This window comes from Myodes glareolus, chromosome 8 (assembly GCF_982192425.1).
Source record: "Myodes glareolus chromosome 8, mMyoGla1.1, whole genome shotgun sequence".
Lineage (NCBI taxonomy): Eukaryota > Metazoa > Chordata > Mammalia > Rodentia > Cricetidae > Myodes > Myodes glareolus.
Genome location: NC_142033.1, coordinates 11,643,616 through 11,671,121, shown reverse-complemented (window position 1 = coordinate 11,671,121; position 27,506 = coordinate 11,643,616). Strand labels below are relative to the sequence as shown.

General features: G+C 47.7%; 1 protein-coding gene across 2 annotated transcripts; it reads left to right on the top strand.

Annotated features, from left to right (window-relative positions):
* The first annotated feature begins 6,767 nt into the window (after positions 1-6,767).
* Prdm8 (PR/SET domain 8) lies at positions 6,768-27,111 on the top strand. 2 transcript variants are annotated; one of them, XM_085691597.2, is made up of 4 exons: positions 6,768-7,052; positions 22,987-23,207; positions 24,077-24,305; positions 24,744-27,111. In XM_085691597.2, the coding sequence occupies exons 2-4, from the start codon at positions 22,989-22,991 to the stop codon at positions 26,366-26,368; spliced, it is 2,073 nt and encodes a 690-aa protein (XP_085547723.2). In that variant the 5' UTR covers positions 6,768-7,052; positions 22,987-22,988; the 3' UTR covers positions 26,369-27,111. The 2 variants fall into 2 exon arrangements, with proteins under 2 accessions (XP_085547723.2, XP_085547722.2); XM_085691596.2 differs by lacking the exon at positions 6,768-7,052 and adding an exon at positions 20,370-20,829.
* Positions 27,112-27,506: the final 395 nt, after the last annotated feature.

Here is a 27,506-nt window from a genome sequence, read left to right as displayed (position 1 = left end):
TATGTCTTAGCAACAGGGAAAGAAATCAAGACAGATTCCTGTAGGGTCCATGGCAGCCTGGACACATATGGGGCCCGGGCCACACAGCTGCCATAGCAGACAGCCCTGGATTCCAGAGAAAGCTATACGCTGACACCAACCAGGGAGGGCCAACATCTAAGTGGAAGTACCTGACATTCCAACCATTAGACGTCCTAGTTGGTTTTGGGGGACTTGGTGATCTGGGCATAACAACAATTCCTAGCGCCCGCTTGACAACCCAGGTATGGTGACAGGGTCCTTGATCCCTAGCATACACATGAAAACCCAGGTGTGGTGACAGGGCCCTTGATCCATTACCAGGAAGGCTGAGATAGGAGGCTCCTGTCTGGGTCTTGTTAGCCAGCCCTTCAAGCTGAATGAGTAGCTCCAGAATGAGAGAGAGTCCACCTCAAAATACAAAAGGTGAAGAGTAATTGAGAAAAACATTCCATATCAACTCTTGGCCTCCACATGCAGGTACACACATGCATGCACACATACACAAACACATGCATACACACAAACACACACAAATCAAAACTTTAAAATAACAAAAAGCAAAGAAAAAAAGCCACTTGAATGCTTAAGTTCATAAAGCCTGTTTTTTACCTCCACATCAGGAGATTTTTAACCTCCACATCAGGAGATTTTTATCTCCACATCAGGGAGATGAGATTTTTACCTCCACATCAGGAGATTTTTATCTCCACATCAGAAGACGAGATTTTTACCTCTGCATCAGGAGATTTTTACTTCTACATCAGGCAAATGGTTCATACCTAGAATCCAAGCTTTGAAGGATGGAGAGTTCCTGGCTATACTGGATTGTATAATAAAACCTACCTCAAAAACAAACAACAAAAATTGCGTCCAGTTAGAGTTGTCCCTCAAAAGGGAGTTTGTTGAAAGGGCTCTCAGAGCATTATATTCATAGGTGGTAAAACTCCTGTGCAGGGCGTTCTTCTGCCCTGAGACATTGCCTGGTTCTCCTTCCCCAGAAACTGTTTCATCTAGATTTGCTGCCACATCCCAGAATCTGGTGGCTAGTTTCCCAAGAGCTGTGGCCAATAGTCTCCATTAATGTGAAACGAGACGGTATGAAGACAGATATCACAGAGGTGATTCTCTAATTCCTACCTTTTTATACCACTGTCTCTCTGGAAGTAGCCTTGTCTCAGTATTGGCCTCCTCCTCCAAGGCCATGGTCTTATAAAACTTGGTAATCTATTCTTGCTTGTTGCTATCATTAACTCTTTTACCCTTCCATTTCAAAGGATTCTCTTTGTAGCCCATCATCCATGGTCAAAACCTTCATCATCCATATATATATTTTCCACTTTGAAGACTAGTTTTCCCAGATTCCTTTGCTGGTATCTATGGCCATGTGACTCAGAGCCAAGCCACAAAAACTTAAAGTAATTTCTTCGCTGATGAAAAGAAAGAACCAGGGCTCTTTGCCCCATCCCCTTTCTGATGGCAGAAGTTACAAAATAATCCCACACTAGTTCAGAATTATGTATAATAAAGGGTTATTTATTTAGAGGAGACTTACAGATCACTGTCCTAGATTAGAGTTCTCTGCACGAACGGGGAATAGGAACAGAGTCTAGCAGCCAGAAGTGAGAGCCAGAAGCAAAGGAGCAAGCACAGGATTTACAGCTGCATGTATAGTATAAGAGACCACACCCAAGTGGGCTAGTATCTTAAAGGCTATTGGCTGAAGGAGCAAAAGGTGCTCCCACAGCACCATTCTTTAACCTTAAAATGATAATGTGACACCTGAAGTTATAGTAGCTATATTATAACACATCTAAGCTGATAAATAATATTTCTATATAGAAAATAAGTAAATAAGATGCCCAATTAAATATGAATTTCAGATAAATCACTTATAAATGGGAAGCATTCATGTCTTAGTTAGGGTTTCTTTTTTAATTTTTTAAAATATATTTATTTATTACATATACAGTGCTCTGCTTGCATGTATACTTGCAGGCCAGAAGAAAGCACCAGATCTCATTACAGATGGTTGTGAGCCACCATGTGGTTGATGGGAATTGAACTCAGGACCTCTGGAACAGCAGTGAGTGCTCTTAACCTCTGAGCCATCTCTCCAGACCCTTAGTTAGGGTTTCTGTTGCTAATCTAACACCATGACCAAAAAGTAAGCTGGGGAGCACAAGATTTATAGTCCATCTTTGAAGATCATGGTCCATCACTAGGAAGTCAGAGCCAGAACTCAAGCAGGGCTGGAACCTGGAGGCAGGAGCTGATGCAGAGACCATGGAGGGAACTACTTACTGGCTTGCTTCCTCTGGCTTGCTCAGCCTGCTTTCTTATAGAACCCAGGACCACCAGCCCAGAGATGGCACCACCAACTATGATCTGGACCCTCCCCCATTGGTCACTAATTGAGAAAATGTCTTATAGCTGGATCTCGAAGAGGCATTTCCTCAACTGAGTCTCCTTCCTCTCTGATGGCTCCAGCTTGTGTTGACACAAAACCAGCCAGGACAACTGACTCCTTCAGTTCTGGGCCTTCAACTGCCACTGAGGCTACACCTTCCCCACTGGCCCCTCCTGACCTCTCACAGTGACAAGCCCTAGCTGCTTACCATGACCCCTTCATGCCTTCAAAACCAGTACCACCACCTGGGTGACTCTTTCACATTACCAAGTCTGACTGCCAGCAGGAGGTACAACCTTGGCTGCCTCTGGAACACAGTTTCTCTGTGCTCCCAAGATACACTTTCCAGAAGATTTCACTTCAGTGATGCTGGTCTTTTCTTAATCACTGGTAATTTCCTAGCTCCAGCTGACCAGCATCAAATATCCCAGCAACACAAAATCTTGCTCTAGTAGTTCTGGTATCTTGCCAATCACAGCTGATTCTTGAGTCTCAGTTAACCAGAACCACAGATCCTTAATTCAAATTAACATGGCCCTGATAGAGTCTTCAAACTTTCCTCTTGAAACATCACAAGCCAGGCTTCCATCTTCTGCGTTGCTCTTAACACTCTTTTTTATTATTATTTTTTATTTGTTTGTTTATAAAAATTTCCACTTCCTCCCCTCCTCCCCATACCCTCCCATGCCCCCCACTCCCTCTCCTCCCCCCCTCCCTCTCCAGTCCAAAGAGCAGTCAGGGTTTTCTGCCCTGTGGGAAGTTCAAGTTCCTCCCCGCTCCCTCCAGGCCTAGGAGGGTGAGCATCCAAACAGACTAGGATCCCAAACAGCCAGTACATGCAGACGAAACAAGACCCAGTGCCATTGTCAATGGCTTCTCAGTCAGCCCCCATGTCAGCCACATTCAGAGAATCCGGTTTGATCACATGCTCGTTCAGTCTCAGTTCAGCTGGCCTTGTGAGCTCTCATTCGATCAGTCCCCTTGTATCAGTGGGTGAACGCACCCCTCGCGGTCCTGATTTCCTTTTTCATGTTCTCCCTCTTTCTGCTCCTCATTTGGACATTGGGGGGCTCAGTCCGGTGCTCCAATGTGGGTCTCCATCTGTATGTCCATCGTCGGATGAAGGTTCTCTCTGGTCCTGCCTATCTTGCTCACGTTTTCCCTCCTTCTGCTTCTCATTTGGATCTAGGGAGTTAAGTCCAGTGTTCCAATATGTGTCTCTGTCTCTATCTCCATCCATCGCCAGATGAAGGTTCTATGGTGATGTGCAAAATATTCATCAGTATGGTTATGGGCCAAGGCCAGTTCAGGCACCCTCTTCTCTGCTGCCCAGGGAAGAATCTGGGGACCTCTCCTTGAGCCTGAGCACCCCTCCAGAAACAAGTCTCTTGCAAACCCTAAAATGGCTCCCTTAGTTGAGATATATACTTGCCTGCTCCCACATCCATCCTTCCTCCCCCCATCTCATTCCCCCACGCCATCCCCAATCCTCCCCCTCTCCCTTCTCTCTAAACATCTCCCCTTACTTCCACCCCCCTCCCCCCCCCCCCGCACCCAAGTTTGCCTTGCAATCTTGACTACTTCCTATATCCAAGAGGATAACTATATGATTTTCTTCAGGTTCACCTTCTTATTTAGCTTCTCTAGAATCACAAATTATAGGCTCAAAGACCTTTAACTATGGCTAGAATTATCTTCCAAGTTCCCACAGAACATTCCACTGAACTCCTGACACTCAGTGGCTTTTCTAACCTAAAGTTTCAAAGTCCTTCCACAGCCCTCCCAAAACATGATCAGGTCTATCACAGCAACAACCCCACTACATTGGCACCAATTTCTGCCTTAGTTAGGGGTTCTATTGCTGTGAAGAGACACCATGACCACAGCAACTCTTATAAAGGAAAATATTTAATTGTGGTGGCTCACTTACAGTGAGTTCAGTCCAGCAGTATCATGATGGGGAGCATGGCAGTGTACAATTAGACATGGTGCTGGAGAAGAAGCTGAGGGTTCTACATCTTACAGACAACAGGAAGTGAACTATCTCCTGGTCATGGTTTGAGCATACATGATACCTCAAAACCTGCTTCCACAGTGACTCACTTCCTCCAACAAGAGCACACCTACTTCAACAAGGCCACTCCTCCTAATAGTGCCACTCCCTTTGGGGACCATTTTCTTTCAAATTACCACAATTAGTATGTTCAAAATGTTTTAAAGTGTATATTTTTAAAAGCATAATTTCGTAAATAAAAAATCACGGGTTTACGAGTGATATTGTGAACTAGTGATTTATTAAGAGCCAGCATAGTAAAAATAAAATAAAAAACTGTTACACTTAATTTTATACTGAGTGCCACAAACTCTTTAAAAAATATCCATTGGTGGGATTAGAGAGATAGCTCAGGAGTTTAGAGCACTGGCTACTCTTCCAGAGGTCCTGAGTTCCATTCCCAGCGAGCACATGGTGTCTAACAACCATCTAATAGTGGGATTTGATGCCCTCTTCTGGCATAAAGGTGTGCATGCAGATAGAGCACTCATACACATACAATAAATAAATAAATATTTTAAAAGATATCTACTGGTTTTGTTATTAACTGTTAAATATGAAACTGACAAAATCATGTTTACAGCGTGTGTGTGCCAAAAGGAAAACAATAGGCTGACGATCTAGCAAACACCTAAGACTACGACAACCTTTGCCCAGGGTTGTGTTTAATTTTCCTTTTCCTCTCAGATAGTTTCCTTGTTCTATTCAGTTCTGTCTGTTGAGAAAGTCTAGGAACTGAAGCAAGCAAGGCCTTCGGAGCTCTGCAGTAGAATGAGCACAGCATCCCTCTGCTGCCTTACAAAGCCCTGGGCTGAGGGAAGCAAATTCAAAAGGCAGTCTTTCATGATACTCAAAGCCACCACCAAGACAGAGAAGTTAATCTTTTCAGACCCAGTCCGGGTTCTAGACAGGCAAAAGTACAAGACACAAACCGCAAGTAGCAAACCTTACAGTTAAGCTTGGAATGTGGGTGTCTGTGTTTTCAGAGAACCAACCTCAACCTCCAGATTTTCTAAGGAGTTCCTCCGCCTTTCCCCCCACTCAGCCGCAGGCGTGAGGCACACCCCTGCCCAAGCCTCCCTCCTGCGATTCTGCATATGCTTTCTTGCTAAACGACTCTTTCCCTGGTTATCTCCTCACGGGATACATCTGCTGGGTGCCTAGCATCCTCAGCTCCGCTTTCATCTTTTCGTGTCTCAACACATTGTTTCCTCCAGTCCTGATGGCAGTGTGGAAGGGAGCCATCCCACCCGGCCGCGCTTTGGGATTGGCAGTGAATGAATGATTGGCAGCGGGCATCTCTGTCAGAGCTTTGGCATGCCGCAGAGTGGGAGCCCCGTGCTAATGAATGCCATCTACACCTACCAGATGTGCCACTGGGTGACATGCCAGGTCTTTTACATAATGCCATTTTGCCGGACACGAGACAGCTGGGGGTGGGGGTGTCTTTTAATGCCTTGGGGTAGGAGTGGGTCTGTCTTCCCTTTATTTCATTTTTCCCCCCTTTGGTCAGACGGCCCTTCACTGTTCATAAGTCCTATTAGCTTCCATTATGTTACCCAAAAGACTATAAAGCTGAGAATATCTAAGAGACAGTGCTTAACTGGAGAAACTTGAGTTCACGGAATGTGTCCCCTGGCCTCCTGCACGCCCCGCCTATTTTCTACTTCCTCGAGTTTGCTCTCAGCTGGCATCACTAGAGAAACCTCTTAGAAGTGTGTAGAAGGAATTAAAAGCACCCAGGAGACCTGAAATGAAAGGAGGGGAGGGGAGTCGCCACAGTTCCCACCTAGCCTCGGGTTAAATGTGCACTGTGCTTCCCACGCTTCGGGGGGGTAGGGGGGACCCTGGTTCTTCTCTCTGCCACCACCCTTAGGAAACTAGAGACCGTTTTCCCCAAGAAAGATACCTTTCCCAGTGTCTGTCTCAAGTTCTGGATAAAGTGTGGAGGTGTCCAAAAGACCCGTCTTTGGGGAGTGGAGGGGAGTTTCCTCGGGTAGGATGAACTATGTGAGAGGCAAGGGAAACTAGAGACTAGACAAACCGCAGGTTTTCGCGAGTCTGGAGGTGAGGGTCTCCACCTTAGAAGAACCGCGGAGCTCAGGGGGATGCTAGACTATCCTTTAAGCTTCCGCCACATCTACCAGGGGATGCCCCAATGTGGGCTACCTGAGGAGGGCAGACCTCGGATCCTCCCAGGAGCCGTGCCTTCCTCACACACGCCCGCCCACGATTGCCATCAGCTCTGAGACCACAAGGAAGACGCCGCTACCACCAGGAACTTCTCCCACCCGCAGGCCGCTGCTCTTGGCCTCCGGTCCTGCAGGCAGGGCCGGTCCCTAGCACCCGCGCCCCGCCCGCCGCCAGGCTCCAGATGGCCGCTCCTTGCGCTCCTCTTGCGGGGCCCCAGACGCCGCCCGGCAGCATCAGGCAGTCGCTCGCTCCCAGCTGCTACTGAAGAGCCCAGCACTCATCCGAGAGCCTAGGCTGGGATTGGGGCGGGACCGCCGGAGACCGAGCGCGGGACTTCAGCAGTCGGCTGGCCAGGACTGAGCGCCCCGCTTTCTGCAGGTAAGAAGCGGAGCTTCGCACAGGAACCCGAGTCCGAACTTGCGTCCTCCCACACCCTCCCTTGACCTTCCGTCCTCCACCCTCCCTCCAGCGCACCGAGGGCGGGGCTGGGGATGGACCACCCAAGGGACAGCGGGAGCCGCCGCACAGCCGCCAGGAGAGGGCGCCCAGCACCCAGAACCTGCTCCGGAGTCGGACTGTGTCTAGGCGCCCGCGACCCGGCGCAGCCGAAAGCTGCTTCGGCAGGAAGCACGCCCCCTTCCGTCCGAGAGTGGTAATGCCCACCACCAGGCGAGACACCCCACTTTCCCAGTTTTCTTCTCACTGCCCTCCACGCTTTCGGTTTTTCTCTCTTCTCCCCTTCCCTCCCCTCCTCTCCTCACCTACCCAATTCTTCGTCTCCTCTTGCCTCCCCAACTCCTCCCTTCTTTTCCTCCCTTCCTCCCCAATCCGCACCTTCCTGGTTCTCTTTCTACTCTGGCCTCCACCCTTGCATTTCGGTTATTTCCCCCATTCACAAGTCGCTACGGTGGCTCAGGAAGGTTTTGTTTGACCCTGGGAGATGATGTGGAAGGCGATGGGTTTCCTGCCCAGACTTGTTGCTCTGCGTTGTGCCTTCAATCAACCGGAAGTATGACAACCATGAGGGGTTGGAGTTGTCCTCCGATGACGATGGGAGAAATGGGGTGTTTGATTTGGGACTGGGTGTTATGGGGGGGGGGGCAGCGCATCTGCAGAATGTGGGCCTCCGGGTTCTTGCTGGACTCAGTCTCCTCATACTGAGTTCCTTCCTTCCAATGCATTCTGAACGTCCCACACAGTCCTCCCTTTACCAAGACACCCCAAAGACCTACAGCTGACCTCCCAGACCAGTCCTTTCCCTTTCTACCAAAGCTGGGGATGAGGGTAGGGATGGAGAAAAGACACTAAGGGCCGCGATGCCTAGCTCCTGCGCGCCCAGCTGACGTCTCCTCTAATTCCTAAGTGTCCCGGCGCGTGCCCACAGTGCCCTTGGGCCGCTGCGTCACAGCCGCGGGGCTTTAGACCCCGAGAGCAGGTTCCATAAGCTCTCAGAATAAATCCCCTCGGAAACATTAATCACAACGACCAGTGAGTGCAAACTGTAAGCCCACGCGGTGTCTGCCTTTTAATCCTGCACGTAATTCTGAAAAGCAGCATCGGACAAGGTTCTGTTGATCCCTTACAGGAGTTCGTGCGGTCTCTGACCTCCCAGACGTGCTTAACTGAAATTCCATGAAGTCTTGGCCAATGTAAAGAAATATGAGAGGGCAGAAAAGAAGCAGTGAGGGGAGACAAATGGAAAACTGGGGTGCACGTTAATTACTGTGGAGTTAACCCTAGGCAGGAGTCCAGAAATTAGACGGGAGCGGCGGTCCTGCGGCGGGGGTTGGGAAGCAGTTGGCTGGGATATGTTAGAAGTGGAAGTCGAAACCCAGGTTTTTCTCTACCAACCTTCGAACCCACGTGACCTCACGCAGGCACTGTCCTCCTGTTTGGGTCAGCTTGCAAGAATCAGGGTTCGCCCCTCTGGGGCTTGTTGCTCGCACTTGAGATTTCACTATCTTGTTCAATTAATCATATTTCACTTCTCCCATTTTATTCAAAACCGTCTTCCAGGTCCCTCATAATCGTAATCTGCGCCATTGCCTTTTATCTTTGATTAATTAGGAAGCTGAAAATGATAATGGAGGGTTGGACCAATAAATTAGCTTTAGGAACAGACGGACCGACGTCCGGAGTAGCTGTGTGGGTGGGCGCTACAGGATGGGGGGCAGTGGCCGCCAAGGAGCAAAATACACTCGCTAGGCGCGAAAAGCACCGGCTAGGACCACTCTCTGTCCTGGAGTACTGAAAGACCCCTTCTGCAGCTTGAGTCTGCGCTTGGAGAGCTGCGTGTGAGGGCGGGGCTTGATCTTTCTTTCTGAGGCCTGACCACACCAACTAGAGCCCCAATTTAGTCTCCCGTGTTGAGCACATTTCTCTAACAAGGAACTAGAAAGTTCTCGTTGGCTTTTGCACTCTTCGTTCTCTCTCTCCCCTTACTGGTTGGGGGCGGGGAAAGACTGACTCAAAAAATCAGTCCGAGGCTCCCAGGCTCAAGAGGCAAGGCCCATGGCGTCCCTTTTCTCCTTCCGTGAAGTCGCTCACGCTTCCAGACGGCTGAATGAGAGAGCACTTTGCGGCTCTTCACGGCTTCACCCCAGCCCTCTTTAGCTTTCAATTGAAAACCAATTAAAGGTTTCTATAAATCTGTTAGCTCCCCTTTTATCTGGGGACCCCTGATGCATGCGATATTGCCCTTTAGATGCCTCTTCCATGTTTTGTTTTACAATTGTTGTATCAATATAATGCGGCCTTTCTTCTCCTGTCTCTATAGATACAGATACACAAGGCAAACCAGAGCTATTGAGGCTCATTTGTCCCGGAGCCTAGCAGCGCTCCTCTTTCTCTCCGGCTGCTTTCCCTGCTTCGGTAGCAGCAGCAGTTATGGTAGAAGCAGATGGCGGCTGATTGGGGGAGCTTTGTGGCTCTAATGCTGAATACTTTATGGAAAAGGACTTTATCATGCTTGGTTGGGCAGAGGAACAAGGGGGTGAGATTTATGGCCAGGAAAAATAAATCTTTTTCCAAGTTGTGGTTCCTTCTCACCAGTGTCTCCTTTGCCCCTGGGGTCAAACACTAAGGAATTGGTTTGATTTGATTTGATTCGCCTCTCTGCTAACAGCATTTTTTAGTCAGGGTCTGCGTGGAGCGTGCACTAAGAGCCAGCCGTTTATGAAATGCCCCCACGTTGTTGGTGCTGCTTCAACATTGTCTGGCCACGGGGTGAGGAGCAGAAGGACATGGTCTCAAAGGCTGTTGGAGGCTATGTTTTCCTGCAGGTCTTGCTGAGTGGGGCCTCATTGCTGTTATCCTACTAATCCGGGAAGAAGAGAAAAGGTTGCTTCCATACTCAAAGCCAGAGAAGGGCATTAATCTTGAAGAGCAGAGGAACTGACAAATCTGGGGAGACCCGGCGTGCTTCCCACTCTGAAGGAGTCTGAACTGGAAGATAGTTAGGCACCTCTGTGAAGGCAACGTTTTTTAGACTGGAATTTAAATTCAGTTGTTGAGAGATTCACACAAGGCAGCCTTCTACCAGAGGGCAAATCCATCTCCACATACCCTCTTATCATTCACCTTCTCCTTTCCTCGCCTGAGTTTTGCTTCTCTGAAGTCAGACACGTTCTGCAGCTGCTACCAGAGTATGTGCCCCTCCCCCTGCCTTTAGAACCTGTTCTACAACAATGTTGCCCTAAGGTCATTGTGTCCCTAAGGTACAGGGTCACCCTGTGCCTCCCAAGTGCACCTAGAGATAATGTGCACAGCTCCCTCCTGGAAGCCTGGCACCAGGAGAGGCCAACTAATCTCAGTGTTGGCTCTCTTTCTACTTAAGGCATATTCATTGCTTTTCTAATCTTTGAAATGTCATTTTCCATTAAATATATATGTATATAAATACATATTAAATATATACTGTCCATTTAGATATATAAAATGTATATGTGTATATATGTATATTTGTGTGTGTACATGTGTGTGTATGCTCCTCCATGTTCCAAGCCCCCTTTGTCATACTTTTCACATTCTATCCTGATCTTAAGGAAATGATTAAGACAGCTTCCATAAATGTCACACAGTTTTCTGCCACTAACTTCCTCCTACCTCTCTTAGGAACACTGGCACCCACATGCCAACATGCACCTTGGCATCTTATTTCTCTCTAGAAAGGAGAAAGCATGTGGTAATAGATAATGGAGCTAAAACTCAAAAGTTATATTCCCTGAGCACCTCACAAGGTGGCATGCAGATGCTTCAGACAACTAACCTTTGGCCTTTTCCTATGTGCCAAGCCAAATGTTCTGCCACACTTAATTTTTATGCTGACACATTGACTATTTTTAATCGTCATAGGTTTACCCTTGCTTCTCAGGAATGCAGAGAAACTGGTAGAGAGTCAGAGCTCTGATCTAAACACTACTAGCCTGCTCTTGGAAGTTCAGAGAGGTTAAGTGATTCGCTCAGACAAATAACTTGCTAACTCAAGACACAGTTCTCAAATATATGCGTTCAGCATCTCAAATAGACAGCTCCTTACTACTGTCTGTTATCCTTTCGGGGAGGAGCAAATGTCTCTGGGTTCAGGGACCGGGCTGTACATTTCAAATAGCCGAAGATTATAAGCTTGGGACAAACGTAAGTAATCCAGGCTGCGGAGGAGGTGCACAGTAGCAGGAGGTGATTGCTGGGCTAGTATGTAGGTATTAGGGCTGGGGAGGGGTGAGGGAAGAGAAACAAGTTGGGGGAGCAAGAGCATAGCCCAGTGGCCCAGAACCCAGACAGTGTTGAGGGTGTGGCTTGAGGACCATCCCTAGGAAAATTAGCTGTGCTCTGTGCTCCAGGGCACTGGGGATGCAGCAGGCCCTGTAGAAGCTGCTCTAGACCCAGCTGCTTGGTCTTTCCTACAGGGGGACCTGAGGACCATGACACCTCTTTCCAGCCAGGGCTAGCAAACTTGTGAGCCCTTGGCAACTGGTTGCAGGCCTGGGTTTTAACTGTAGAAGAGCACTTGAATTACCCAGCAACACATTCAAGTTTCTTATCCACTGACTGAGTAGTCTTACCTCTGACTATGCCACCCTGATTTTTCTTGTATCTAATGTGGCACCCTTACCAGTGATACCTCTCAGGCCAGAAGCAAAGTTTCTCAATGGGAATGGGGGGAGGACCGCTGTCTATTTCTTCTCTCTTTCTAGCCTGGCCTTCTGCAAATGCGTGGAAACAGGTTGGGTGGAGAAAGGAGATAGTAGCATTTTGTCTACTGTATCTTCTCATGCATCCATCCAGAAGTCCTCAGCCTTCATTTAGCATCCTAGAAAGCAGGTGAAGGGTGTACTTTATTGCATTCCCAATGAGGACATGAAGGCAGCCTCAGTAACCACAGGCATCACTGACATTGGATATTTGCCCTTAGCAAGTACATTTCTGTGCTCTTGCTAAATCGAAACTCGATCCTCACAGTAACTCTGAGGAATGGTTCCTGCATTGCCTTGTGTTCCTAAATGAAGCTGAAGCTCAAGTCCAGATGCTCCCAGAGCAAGGAACTGAACCCAGTGTGCCTCCTTGGGTGGGGCAGTGCCTTAGATGCTACTTCTTCTCGGTCCCGTGCTCTAGGCTTTTAGCTAAGGAGGATGTTCATTAATGAAGGCGTTGAGACCTCCCCAGGATGTCAAAGACTGAAATGAAACTAACCCTGGCTCTTGGAAGTAATCCCTTACCATCTGCCCAGCAACTGCCTTTCCAAAGCTAGCTCGCCCTGGTTCTCTCACCGAGTCCTCTCTGCAATCCCGAGGCAGCTCTTGCCAGCTAGCAGGAAATGGGAGGCTGAGCTAGGTCACTGGCAGCCAGCTAGTGAGAGTGCTAACACCAGCAAGCACTCTCCAAAGCTGGGCGGCCTGCCAGGGCTAGGTCATGCATTCTCCAGCGTAGCAGGTGGAGAATGACACCGGGGAAGAAGTGAAGGAGTATTACTGTCCAAGCAGGCTTCACCCTGGAGACCCCCTTCAACAACAGTCGCCTAGAGCCTAGCTTTGGCATGAATTGAGAGGAGGCATTGGGAGGTTAAGCAGTCCTGGGAATATGACAGGCCCTTAGAATTTCTCCGGGCCTCTGTTTAAGGAAAGCCACCCAGCACACTGATTGGCCTGTCCCTGCTCCAAGCTCAAGGTTTGTCATGCCTCTCTAAAGATGCTCTCCTCCACGCCAGGTGACATCTTTGGTCAACAGCTCTGCATTGTGGTGAATTTAAGCAAATATTATGGAGCCCCGGCTACTTTCAAGCCTGGGAAATACTGTCGGGTGCTCCCTCCTTGAAGCCTGTGGTTTGGCTCTCTCTAGAAGACTTTTAACTCTGTCACTACTGCTGAGATGTGGGCCCCTGAAAATCCAGACATCAGAAATTTCTCAGATCCAACGGTAGGGCCCATACTTTGCCTTGCCTCCCAAACTCTGTGTTCAGATTCCATTTTAAAAGGTCTTGGGATACAGCACCCAGTGAGTGTAGGGAGAAAATGTCTGCTGCAGTCACAATGCATCGCTTTCTCCACAAGTTCAGGGGACCCCTACTTGTATGCAAACAATATGCTAGGCCTCAGACAACCAAGGAACGCATGATGCTGAGAGTCATCTGCTCATCGACGGACTCTACACAGTAAAATTATATTGAGAAAATATATCTTTCTTAACTCTACTACTTTGGCTCTCTCTGGGGCCAATAGCTTTATCCTATGACTTCCCCTGAATTGTGTCCTTGAAACAGTGTCAGGTAAAGACATGCAACTAGGAGCAGTGAGTACATTATAGACTCGCAACCAAGGAAAGTAAGAGAACGTCGTATTTTTAATTGCTCCTTTCAACAACGTTCATGCCGTCGTAAATACACACGCATATGGAGAAAGGGTTAGCAAATGTGACTGGAATGGAAGCTGACCCTTCAAGCATCATGGAAGCAAAGAGAGCCTGAAGTGGAAAGAATGCCAGTACTGAGATTGTTTGACCTCTCTTGTTGAAGGCTTCCAGAAGCCGTATACATAGGTCCCTATACATTAGGAACATCTCTGTCTGTCTTTAGTTATGGTCCTTGGGAGGGGAAAGTCTTGGGGACAGGGTGAAGCTGCTTTAGAACAGGCTCTAGAGGCAAAGATGAGTGCACTTCAGCAATGAACACAACGCATCTGAAGTAAGAGAAGCCAAAACTCGGGAGTGGAAGATAAGATGGAGGCTACGGGCACAGCTCGGGGGGCATTTGGCCTCCAGTCGGAGATTGCCCTATCTGTAGCTCTAGATATTTGAATTTCAATTTTACTCTAAATGTGCTACAGTCATCCAGAGAAAAAAAAGAGGAAGAACCATGAAGTATATGGTTGCTTTGGCCTACATTGAATTTGAGGCCTAGGAAACCACAATATTACAGTTATCAGAGTCCATTATGTTTTCTTAGGAATATTTCAAAAGATTCATTTGGCAATTTTAAATATAAATCATTTTCTTAAAACATGAATTCTTGCCGGGTGGTGGTAGCACACGCCTTTAGTCCCAACATGCGGGAGGGAGAGGCAGGCAGATCTCTGTCAGTTCAAAGCCAGCCTGGTTTACAGAGCGAGTTCCAGTATAGGCTCCAAAGGTACAGAGAAACTCTGGCTCAAAACAACAACATCAACAACAAAATGAGTTCCTGTTAAAATCTTATGGAGGCTCATTCATATATAGGTTATCCTGTTACTGGGGACTATCATACCAATTTGAGAAGTAGCTTTTCATCTAATCATTCAAAAGCACAAACAAACATCCATGTCGGTCCCTACTGCCCAGGGTTTCCTCTGTCTCACAGAGTAGTCACTGTCGTCTGTGACACCTACAATGTTACTATTGCTTCTGATAAACTTCTTGTCTTCGAAAACTATATTTGCTGGTGATTTTAAGTACTTTTTTAAAAAACATTTGTTGAAAGTTATAGGCTTTGCACATTGCATTTGAGAAAACATCCTCTACTGATGTTAAACTAATTTATGTCACACCTGTCGGCCATTGGCATTGAGATGATGGGAGATGGCGTGCCCTCCAGCAGTTCAGTGGGCTATGAGCAGGAGAGTGATTTAGGTTTCCAGAGGACTTCAAAGGCTCTTGCAAAGCAATGCATTTTTCTTACTATTGTTATTATTGATATCATTCCCCACCCTCAAAGGTCTCAACAACTATATCATCATTAGCAAATTCCCGGCTAGGAAGGCCTGATTATGTGTACACTCTGCCTAGACTCCTTCCCCAAGAGAAGAAATGTTTTTCCTGCTCACCCTGCATCACAGTTCCTTGCAGGGTAAGTGCTGATCTGCTGGGAAGGCCAGCTGGAGTCAGAGGCTAGGGGATGAATCTGCCTGAGGCTTGGAGTTACAGTTTGAACTGAGGCATGGGGTAGATGGACCTCAGGTGTTGACTGCCAGGGTAAGGTCTTTCTCCTGGCTGTGTGAAGAAGTTTGTTGTAGAGCCTCTCAGCTTGGTGGCATTCTCCAGATTTAGGCCAGCCTCATCAAAAAAACCTCCCTCTTGACTGTTAGACACTCTGCAATCCCACCTCTCCTTGGAGAGAAGGGCTGAGCAGCTCACTGGGACCTGCTCCTCTGCTGTTCTGCTCACCTTGTATAGAGCCCCGAAGAGCCAGTGCTGTCAGAGTCTGGGGGGCATTCAAGAATCTACAGAGGTGATAGAAAACTAGCTGTCGGGTTGGAGAGGTGGCTCAGAGGTTAAGAGCACTGACTGCTCTTCCAGAGGTCCTGAATTCAATTCCCAGCAAGCACATGGTGGCTCACAACCATCTGTAATGAGATCTGGTGCCCTCTATTGGCCTATAGGATATATGTAGGCAGAATACTATATAGATAATAAATAAATAAATCTTTAAAATAAAAAAAAAGAAAGAAAACTAGCTGTCTTTTGATAGATCTCCAGACACTCATCTAGGGAGTGGTACAAAGGCTAGCATCATCCAAAAGTCAATATACGTGACTTTGTTCACACATTCTCCCCATTCGGGTGAGTGTGAAGTATTCATTTTTAGATTAATATTGTATTCTCTTCTAGAACTCAGATTCAGAAGCCATTGAGCCAGTAGGCTACCCCTCATGCCCAGGAAAGGATGGCAGAGCAGGGCATGAATAACATGTGCTTTTAAAGACTACCTAGCTCTCAGGTCAACCCCAAGAAAAGTATAACTGGGACTCAGAATACCTCAGAGGAGGATTTAAATTTTGGAAAGGTAGCTTGCAATCATAATGGCACCAATGGTGGTAGTGTCTACACTTACAACTGCACTAAAGACAGTTGAGGGATAAAAGAACGGAAGGACAGAAAGTCTTTCTTTTTCTTTCTTTCTTTTTTTTTTTGCCTCTGAAGAGGCAGAGTGAAGAAAGAGTCAGAAATATAAACTTCTTCCTGACAGGGTATAAAATTATCCATCCCATAAGATGAATAATTTTACAGGACCAGACCAGGAAGGATGTCTTTTTGATAACCATCCAGTGGTTATTAAGACAGTAATACCCCAAGAGAGTGATAAACCCAAACTGAGCTTACCACATATGCTTGTAAAACACAAATTTGTGCTCTCGATTTTGGTGAACCTTTATCCTCAGCAAGATATAAAACAAATAATCAGATTAATCTCTCATTCTCTCTTTTAAGTAACCAAGTATAAAAGGATAAAAGAATAAAAGGAATTGGCAGCCTAGTATGGTGGCACACACCTCTAATTCCATCAATCAGGAGGCAGAGGCAGACGGATCTCTGTGTTTGGGGTAAGCCTAGTCTAAGAGTGAGTACAGGACAGCCAGGGTTATACAGAGAAACCTTGTCTCACCTCACCCGCACCCCACTACCTCACTCCCAGAAAAGGAAAAGAAAATGAATTGAAACCCCCATCAATAGTTTTGGTATCTGGCAGGTGTTTCTCCCAAACCAGCAGCAGTGTTTCCACTTCTAAGTGCAAATCATCAGTCATATTTTTTCCTTAGAAAGCTCCTTATTCTGAGTGATGAGGTTAGATAGTAAGTATCCTGCAGTACCTGGAAGATTTCCCACCCCCAACTCTGACAACCTCTTCTGCAGACATCCCTGTGGGAACTTAACCAGTATAGGAAGAGCTGCCACCCTGTTTTGTGGACATCTTTTGGTCTCTGAAAAAAATGTTCCCTTCATCTTTAAGAAGAATTTTCTGTTCACTGTGAATTACCAAACTCTTTTGATCACCAAGACTGTGCTGGTAGGTTCCTTTGGCAATAGAATCAGAGAGAGAAACCAAGATCTAGACAGACAGAAAAGCACTGTGTTCTTGTCACCAGTGGCCAATCCTTCAGTGACTTTGTGGAGACTTTGTCTTTTTTTTTTCCCTTGTGATGGACCTTTTACATATGTGAGGCCCTGCTTCTGATGCCTGAGGGAGAAATTCACTGAGAACCAAATTTCACTTCTGGCCCTTTCTTCACTCTCTCATTTAGGTCATAAAAGGAACCGCTTCAACAATAGTCAACGTCTCTCACCTTCTCTGCCATAGTCTACATGGGTGTTTTTTTTGCCACAGCTGCAAAGACCCTTGCCAAAGCACAGCAGAGAAGTACCCGTACTCATTATGGTGGCACTTCTACTTATTTAGTTGGAAATAAACCCCAAGGAAAGAGCTCCAAGTACATTCATAAACCCAGTGTTCTATGTCATTGCATAAAACCATTGAGTGTGGTGCATTTTTATAGCGTTGTCTGAGGCCAGATAAATGTCTCAACTCTTTATTTAGCATTGCTGAAATCCAGTAAGTGATTTCAAAGTAGTGTGTGTGCAACCTTAGCCCATACATTGCTAGAAAAATAAAATAATTTGTGGAGTCTATTAGTGTCCTATTAATGACTGATTGCCATTTTGACCATTTATATTACCAAATAAAATGTATACCACTTACAATATTGGAAACCTCTGAAGCAGGAATTTCAGTATAGCTGTTTGTTTGGATATGCCAGTCATGTGTTTGGTCTTCAAACAAAAGAGCAATTCAGATCCTTAAAATGTGCGGGATTTTAAAATGTAGATACTTTAACTAAACATCAAGAAGGAAATTCATAGAGGAGGAGAAAAAAAGTGAAATGAAACATCTGTTGGTCAGATTCTTAAAAAAGAAATCTCTCCATTGGACTGGAGGACGTTGAGGAAGGTAGGCCTCCCTCCTCCCTGGTGGACTGAATTCTAAGTTCTCTCTAGCTTTAGATTTAAAAGGCAAGCTTATCGACTCCCACCTTAAATGCCAGAGTCATTCTTTATTTCTCACCGGGGAGAACCAAGAATTCAGTACTTGAGCAGAATTATACACAGAGAGAAAGGAGACATAACACTGGAAGAGGGGGAAAAAAGTAAGATACAAGAAAGACGCCTCCATGTAGAGCTAGCTTTCTAGAAACCTCACCTCCTGGAGTGGAACGGGTGTCTGGGTATTCACAGGATGTACACAGACTGTTAAGGCGCATGGGCAGAAGATGTTTTCTGGGAAAAACAAACTTTGTCTTTCCTAAATGATAACCAAAGCAGACACAAAGCACTGTGCTGTTGAACTCACTAATGGAACTGAGTTCCCCGGGAGGCCTCCCATTGGTGCCTGTGTTACCTGAATCAGGCCTTGGTTTCTGTACCACCACAGCTCTCTGAGAACTGATTTTTTTTTTTTATGTTTTTGGTTGTGAGCCTCGTCTCATCTCTCCAGCCCTAGAACTGATTTCTATCATGCCTTTGTATTGCTTACCTCTTGGCCTTTCTGATCTTCCATGTCTTTTCTTCTCTCAAATATCTTCACTTAAATAACTTGCCTATATTCCCTTTAACCAGGGTCTTATTTTCCTGTTGGAGACAGTTCTTTTCACGTTTTGAATTCTCTTAAATATCAGTATGGGGATGTTGTGTGTATGAGAGTTAGAAAGGGGACAAGGAGAAGAGTGAGGAAGAGAAAAGGGGGGAAGAAGTAGGAGATGAGGAAGGGGAGGAAGGGGAGAGGAGGGTGCAGAGGGTTCAGAATGAGGGGAAACCAATGGAGTCATAAGAAAAGTGGTGGCTGAAGACAGCCGCAGACTTTTACAGGGATATATTTGAAGACTGCCATTTAACTGAACTCTTTCACCTGGATATTTTAAACTGAACCTACTTACAGAGTAGAAAGGACTCTTTAGGTTGAAGAAGAACCGCTGTTCAAGAACTTTCTTTGAAATGTCAGTAGTCAACCTGGAAGTCAAGTGAGAATGTTGACCTTTCTCCAGGTCTGTGATGATTGTGGTTTTTTTGTTTTTGTTTTTGTTTTTTTCCTGCAGCCCCAGCAGGGGTTCTGTCTCTGCAGGACTGGCAACTTTCTGGGGAAGGTGAGAAGAGAGGACTCCAGAGAAGTGAACTTCTAGGAAATTCTTTACATTCATCCAAAATCCATTCCTCCCTGGCCGGAGGTACCCGCAAGAAAAGACACTGGTGTCTTGCTGGCCTTCACAGTTCCAGAGAGAGATCTCGGAACTGCATGAGGATCGTTCTCTCAGCTGCTCTTCACCGACCCTTCACACGCTCACCCTGAGAGGCAGGGACAGGGACTGTTGCCTTAAATCCTGGTCTTGCCTCTTGCCCTTTAGCGAGAAAACTATGCAATTGAATTTATACTAAACCTGACCTATTGCCCAACTGAATGCTGCGAGAGTGGAGTGTGGGAATTGAGGGATCGCCTGTGCCACTCAAAGGTCTTTCTTCCCTTAGGAACAGAAAGACTACCAGAGAAAAACAACCCGAGAGCCCCCAGCGTCATTGTATTGTGGCCCCTGCAGAATGGGTAAACTCTCGGGGCTGTCAAAGACCGCAAGTCATTAGCATCAGCTGCCGCTCTAAAGGACAAGCCAGCGCCTCTAAGTGGCTTAGTGCACAAACGAGGCTCCCGAGACAGCTTCACTCCTGCGACTCCATCCACTCCTCCATCGGCGGCTGGATGTGAAAAGCTCTTGAGAGACCATCTCAGTAATAATTTTTACTTTACTTTGAACCATCCTCTTTTACCCCGAGGTCTTAGATTCCCGGCCGCAGTTCCCATTATGGGACCCCTTGGGGACCACACAGAACATCATACAGAGGGTCAAAAGCTTTAGCGCCTGAGTCCAACGACTCAGGCTCTTTCCAGCACCGCTCTCTCAGCTCATATCCACTCAGGGACCCTTGTCCTGGGACCTGAAGACTACCCAAATCCCTTTAGGAGGTCTGGCAGCTTTCCGGATTTATCTTTGTACCCCATCCCTTGGGGCAGGAGAGGACTAAGCGAAGTTCCCACCAAAGTGCACCCCCTGATCCCCCGAATTTACACAAGTCTTCCTGCTAGGTAGGGAGGACGCTTTTTAAGAGAGACCGGTTATCACCTCCTAGGCCACTAGCTTCACAGATTAACTGCAACTCAATAGCCAGCGAAGCCCGGGGCGGGGAGGGGGGTAAATTCTCTCTCACACCTCTATTTTTTGGGACTTATGTGAATAGTCCAGGCGCTGGCAACATAGCCAGCTCCTTGTCCTAGATCCTCCCAGCAAAACGGAAAAGAAGCGCTCTGCTCCTTCTGGTACCTTCCTTCCAGAGCCTGAAACTGACTTTGCCACCCTAGGAGTGCCAGAAAACCCCAGCCGTGGAGGAAGCAAGCCAGGCTGCTCTTGGGGAGTCTATGCCCCTTGGGGAAGGAGCTCAGGAATTGCCTGGCGCTGGCAGGCCGGAGAAGCCAGGCTTGCCGCAACGGAGGGAGCTCCCAGACCAGAAAGAGTTAAAGGGAGGGGACGTGGGCTGTCACGCGTCATTGGGCAGATTATGTGCAGCAAACAAAAAGTGTGTGTCTGCGTGCCAGTCAGTCATTGCATCGGGTCCATCTGTACAACTCGCCTCTTCTCTCTCTCTCTCTCTCTCTCTCTCTCTCTCTCTCTCTCTCTCTCTCTCCTCTTTTCTCCTCTCCTCTCCTCTTTCTATCTGCATCTCTCTTCTCTCTTTGGACAGACCCTACAAGACTGACACCGACACCTCTTCACATGGAGATACACTAATGTAATAGGCAGGAAGGAACACTGGGTTGCACCCTCTCGGTTCCAGGTGGCCTTATTTGGGCGACTCGGTCCTGACCTTATTTCTGGTAAGTCTATTTGCATTGACATGGGAGGGGGATGGGAAAAGGGCAGGTTGAGCGGAGAGAGTGGGGCAAAATTTGCCTCCTTTCTAGAGAGAAGGGAAACGATTGCTGAATGTTATCTGCACGGGCAATAAGATTATACAAAGGGAGGAGCGGGTGGGAACACTTTACCGGAGAAGCAAGGGACTGGGGAGCTCGCGGCGCCGAGACAATGCCAGCCCCGAGTAGAGGGAGGGCATCAGGAAGCAGCGAGGGCAGCGACCGGGTTTTCAGCAAGTCCACCGGTCTCTAGGTTTCTCCGGGGTATCTGCGGAAGAAGAGAACCCGGGGCCTAGAGATGGGCGTCGCACTGGGAAAGGCTATCTGGGCTCTGTCTATCGCTAATTGTGGCTGCTTTGCGTCCTGGCGGCCACCTTGGCATCACCGACCGCTATTAGCCCGGGCGTGGGACCTTTTCGCTGTATTGTTAGATAGAACTGCATTTTAATGACTGCGTCCCTGCTGTTGCCGAAGTAGTGGGCGACCTCCTGTCACAATGAAATGCTTCCGTGTAAGACACTTGCAAAAGCGGGGCAGAAATCGAGGTACAAAACGTTGGAATGCAGGCAGCTGGGGAGAGAGTGAGATTCTGCCGAAAAGGAGGCAAGAGAACCTGTATTCTGCAAGGTATTTGATCTGCAATTGGAAACCAAAAAGAAAAAAAGAAAAAAGAAAAAAGAAAAAGAAAAAGAAAAAACCGAACTCATTCAAGACAAAGTGTAACATCAAAACTTTCCATTTTGTGGCTATTTCCTTATTGCCGCTGTCTGGAAAATATACTTGCCATTTATACTCATACGGAAGAGTGAGTAGAAAGGAGGCTGGCCGAAGTTTCAGGCGTTACCTTTTAATCACATTTGTAAGACTAATTAGTTAGTAGAGGTTGATTAAAAAAATACACATCAGTAATATTGTTCTTTAATGAGCCGCTAGCTGTACAAGAAAAGAATAAGCTTCCCCCGTCACTTAGATTACATAAATACAGAGAAATCACTGTCAATGGTGAAATTACTAGGGAAAAATCAACTTAGAGGATTCATTAGATCACTCAGAAAAATGACATGGCCAGCTAAAAGCTAGTTTAAATATCTAAGACGATTGCTTTCTTTAAGTGTTAAGTTTCGTAGGGGGTGGCCAGAGGCTGAGGAAGGAAACCATTCCTGTAAGACAGCTTAATAGAGAGCCCTCCACTGGGGCATTACTTTCTCAATTGCCACGGATTAAACAGCTGGAGGGCCCACTAAGGACCATTCAAGCAGGGCTGCCCCCTCTTGCCCAAACAGGGTGGTATCCAGGGATGTGAGCATTCACCAATCATTACACACTGTATTTCAGACAGGGGACACTTCAGGCCTGCCCTATACCTGCTCGCTTCATGGGCCACAAGCGCCTCAATCCACCCCCTTGTATAACAAGGTAACTGGGATTCATCCTCATCCATAAATAAGCATGTCGAGAAAAAATAATTACCTCTGCTTGCTGCTTTTAATTAAAGCCTCGGAGGGACAGTGTTGGATTATGGTAATGAGCAGACATGCGTCCCTTCTTGTAGGCTGCAGAGAAAGGTTAGCTGACACAGAATTAGTGGCCCTGACACTCCAATTGAAATCCATTTGCCATGCTCCGTTGTCCCCGTCGCCTGCTAGCTAAGGCTGCTCCCCTCATTAGGAGAAAAGAAGAAATTAGATCGAGGCACCAGGTCCAGTGCACAGGAAGACAGGACTTTCCCCCAAGGGCTAGAAGTTTTGGGGGGTTTTGTACTTAGTCAGAAAGAAAATCTATATATGCTGGTTAAGAAAAAATATACCCTACCTTTCACCCCAAATCCTCAGTCAATGCATCCAGAAGTGATGAAGATGTGATATAGAGTTCACACACTTTTTCTTTTTCTCAAGCAGGAAACATGCTTCCCTTTCCAGATATTTAAAAGGAAAGAATAATAATTCGAACTTGGCGTCTTTAAAACCTGCCAGATTGTTCTGCTTTATTTTTAAAATAGGAGCGATGTAAAAAAGCCGGCAAGTGCAAAGAAAATATGTCTAGTAGAGGAAACGCTCTGCCGGGGTTCATAACAGGAAAGGCAAGAACAACTCACTTCTTGTCCTGTGTATCTGTCTCCAGTGATGGAGGATTCAGGCATCCAGAGGGGCTTGTGGGATGGAGATGCCAAGGCTGTCCAACAATGCCTGACAGATATTTTTACCAGTGTATATACAACCTGCGACATCCCAGAGAATGCCATATTCGGGCCCTGTGTTCTGAGTCATACTTCCCTCTACGACAGTATTGCCTTCATAGCCCTCAAGTCCACGGACAAGAGAACAGTTCCTTATATCTTCCGGGTAAGTCTCAGCTGGTATGGTGGAGTTGTCTGAGGGCAAGCATCCCTTTTGGGAGTAAGCAAGGAACCATCCTAAGGATAGTGTAACAGTTTGAGCAATCATAGTAAGCACTGGAAAATTAGAAAAGACGAACTAGACTCAAATTATCAACTGATTTTCTGAGAAAATTTGACTCGAAATACTAAGGATTTGTAAACTGATTCCGGGCAGATTAGCAGTTCCTAAATTGCTGGGGGTGGGGGCCTCTCTCAGGCTGGAACTCTTTACTAGAGAAGAACTACTCCCTTGGAGAGCCTTTACAAGTCTCTGAGTATGTTTGTTTTCTAACCTGGGAAGTCTCCTCATTTTCTGAACGTTACTTTCTTTAGTCAGGATTAGTTGGTGTTCAGAGTTTGTATTTAAATAAATGGTAATTGTTTTGGCAGCCAAGCATCTTTAAATCCACGTTTGTGTTTGCAACAGGCCTCACATTTCCTAGTCTTTCTTTTTGAAGAAAACTTGTCAGTCCTTCAAACCAGAGCTAGGAAGATGGGCATGAGTGCCATAGAATAATTTCTAAGATACAAATTTGCTTTTTTTTTTTTTTTACTTCTGAAACACAGGAAATTCCCTCCATTCTGTGATAACTGAAAAAAGAAATTCTCAATAGGCTAATCTATAAAACTAACTTAATGTAGCTAAGGATCGTTATCTTGCCCATTGGCTGCAAATATAGGGATGTGGACCAACTCTGGTCGAGTTTTGTAAACTTGGTTTCGGATGTTTGGAAAGAACAAAAACCAAACAGAAGAAAAAGCCCTAGTTTTTTTTTTTTTCTGGTTTCTGTCTTTCACATGGACGCCCCTTCTTGTCTTTCTTAAACACTGTAGGTAGACACTTCGGCAACAAATGGCTCCTCAGAAGGTCTCATGTGGCTGCGGCTGGTCCAATCAGCCAGAGATAAAGAAGAACAGAACCTCGAAGCTTATATAAAAAACGGACAGCTGTTTTACCGCTCTCTCCGAAGGATTGCCAAAGACGAGGAGTTACTCGTTTGGTACGGGAAAGAACTGACTGAGTTACTTTTGCTCTACCCCTCTAGATCCCACAAAATGAACGGTAGGTTGGCTTGCGACCTGCGTGTGGGTCCGTCGCTAGCTGGGGGAGAAGCGCAAAGAGCAGCTGGGACTAACCCAGGCTCCCGGGCGCACCTCGCTTCTCTTGGGCACCTCAAAGGACAGAGGCAGTTTCTGAGGTTTTTGTCTAGAATGGATCTGGGACAGAAAGGGGAGAAAAAGTTGGGGTACATATGGGTTGATAAACATACTTCACCAAGTCAAGAAGAAAAGTTGAACCAACTAGTACAGTATATTCTCTCCTCGGGCACTCAGCCCAGGAAGATAAAGTGGATTTGTTATGGGGATGATGGTTAAATGGCCTGTGGGTAATGCTGACTAACCATGTGATGTGGTGTGTGTGTGTGTGTGTGTGTGTGTGTGTGTGTGTGTGTGTGTGTTTGTGTGTGTGTGCGCGTGTGTGTGTTTGCTCACTAAGCAGGGTCGTCCCCTTACACATGCCTGGAATGCAGCCAACGTTTCCAGTTTGAGTTCCCCTACGTGGCGCATCTGCGATTCCGCTGCCCCAAGAGACTTCATAGTGCTGATGCGAATCCCCAAGACCAGCAAGGTGTCGGTGTGGGCACCAAGGACCACGTCGGTGGCGGTGGCAAAGAGCAACAGCAGCAACAGCAACAGCAGCAGCAGCAACAGCAGCAGCAACAGGAGGCGCCCTTGGTCCCGGGCCCCAAGTTCTGCAAAGCCGGTCCCATACACCACTACCCGGCGCCGTCCCCGGAGGCTAGCAACCAACAAGCCGCCGCAGGTGCGGGCAGCGCCAAACCGTCCACGGACTTCCACAACCTGGCCCGGGAACTGGAAAACTCCCGGGGAGGCAGCAGCTGTTCGGCGGCCCCGAGCGTCGGCGGTGGCCGCAGCGGCCACCAGGAGGCGGAGCTGAGTCCCGATGGCGTCGCCGCCGGCGGCTGCAAAGGAAAGAGGAGGTTCCCGGAGGAGGCGGCTGCGGAGGGCGGCAGCGCGGGGATGGCAGGTGGCCGTGCGCGCTTCTCGGAGCGGCCGCTGGCCTCCAAGGAAGAGCTGGTGTGCACCCCGCAACAGTACCGCGCCGCGGGCAGCTACTTCGGCCTGGAGGACAACGGGCGGCTCTTCGCGCCACCCAGCCCGGAGACCGGCGAGGCGAAGCGTAGCGCCTTCGTGGAGGTGAAGAAGGCGGGCCGCGCGGCGGGCTTGCAGGAGGAGGCGGCGGCGGACGGCGCGGGAGGCACAGCAGAGGACCCCGACGCGGGAGGCGGCGGCGGTGGTGGTGGCGGGGGCACGTCCACGCCCGCGGCAGCGTCGCCGGGAGTCGCCGAGAAACTGCTGGCCCCGCGGCCCGGAGGTGCTCTGCCCGGCCGACTGGAGGGCGGGAGCCCCGCGCGCGGTAGCGCCTTCACCTCGGTGTCGCAGCTGGGCGGCAGTGGTGGCGCGGGGACCGCGGGGACCCCGGGGACCGCGGGGGGCGGACAGGCGGCTGCAGCGGACGAGCGCAAGAGCGCCTTCTCGCAGCCGGCCCGCTCCTTCTCGCAGTTGTCTCCGCTGGTCCTGGGACAGAAGCTGGGTGCACTCGAGCCGTGCCACCCGGGCGACGGCGTGGGCCCCACCAGACTCTACCCGGCTGCAGCTGATCCGCTGGCCGTGAAGCTGCAGGGGGCTGCGGACCTGAACGGAGCCTGCGGGCCTCTTGCCAGCGGCGGCGGCGGTGGCCTGCCCAAGCAGAGTCCCTTCCTCTATGCCACCGCCTTCTGGCCCAAGAGCTCCGCAGCGGCGGCTGCGGCGGCGGCTGCAGCCGCGGGGCCCCTGCAGCTGCAACTACCCTCGGCGCTCACGCTGCTGCCGCCCTCCTTCACCTCGCTGTGTCTGCCCGCGCAGAACTGGTGTGCCAAGTGCAACGCCTCCTTCCGCATGACCTCCGACCTGGTGTACCACATGCGGTCTCATCACAAAAAGGAGTATGCCATGGAACCCCTGGTGAAGCGCCGGCGGGAGGAGAAACTCAAGTGCCCCATTTGCAACGAGTCCTTCAGGGAGCGTCACCATCTCTCCAGGCACATGACCTCGCATAATTGATCGGAAGGACCCCGGCTTTTCACGCGTGTGCACACACAGTCAAGTCACCTGTGGGAGCAGACACGCAAGAACATCCACCACTTTCTGATGCCCCCAAACACTGCAACTAAACATGTGCACACACAGGTCCTTCCCCTGGCCAGGGGCCTCATCGTCCAAATGTTTAACCTGGGACACACATGCACACGCACACGACAGGATGGTGGGTTTTGGATCGGGTGGGTTGTTGGAGGGGGTTTTCTTTTGAATGCACGGATTTTCACTTTCCCAAAAAACAAAGGTACATTTAAAAAAATGTCATATATTGCAACATATTGATGCATTTGTCATACGTTTCTACTTAAATTATTAAGCACTTATGGTTTAGATGTAATAACTCTATGTAAGGACAAAATTTATTTTAGATATAAAGTAATAGAGGAAGGTGAGATGCGTTCTGCATTTCCTGATGACAGCTGTGTTCTTACGAAAATAAACAAAAGAAATAAAAAGGGGGTCACCGTTGAATTTAAGTTTCCAGGGGGAAGTGCATGTATCATGAAATGATTATGGACTTCAATGAAGAATGTCATCAATTATGTAAATATGTATTTCCTTTTAATACAAAGTGTAACTTTGTGGCAGTGAAATGGAGTCTGGATAGTTATGTGTTTCTTTTATCCCTAAAAGATTTATTAAACTTTATAGTTTATCCAGGTATGTTGGATGCTTTGACAATAAATAACTATTTTCTTCAAAGCAAATATTTGGAAAGTTTTTAATTTTTTTTTTTTTTTTTGCAGGTCAGTATACTTTGGGTAGCTAATGTATCTCCATTGATTCCTTGAGAAGAAGCTAGGAGGGAGTAGCAGTGAGGCACCACAAAGCCGGTGTCATCTTCGTTTATTTGAGCCTAAAACAGGAGTGTTGATTGCTGCTTGAAAATTCTTTAGTTGAAGAGTGTTAGGCTGAGTGACCAAGGACAAATCATTTAGCACTTGCCATACAGCTAACTTACCATGGTGTCAGCATCCCTTCCAGAAGGAAGATTACACATGTTCACACATGTGACCCATTTTTGTACAGCTTCTGGGAGAACAAATTTAAAAAATGAAACAAAAACCCACTTTAGGTTCTACTAGTGATGTTTCCACCATGG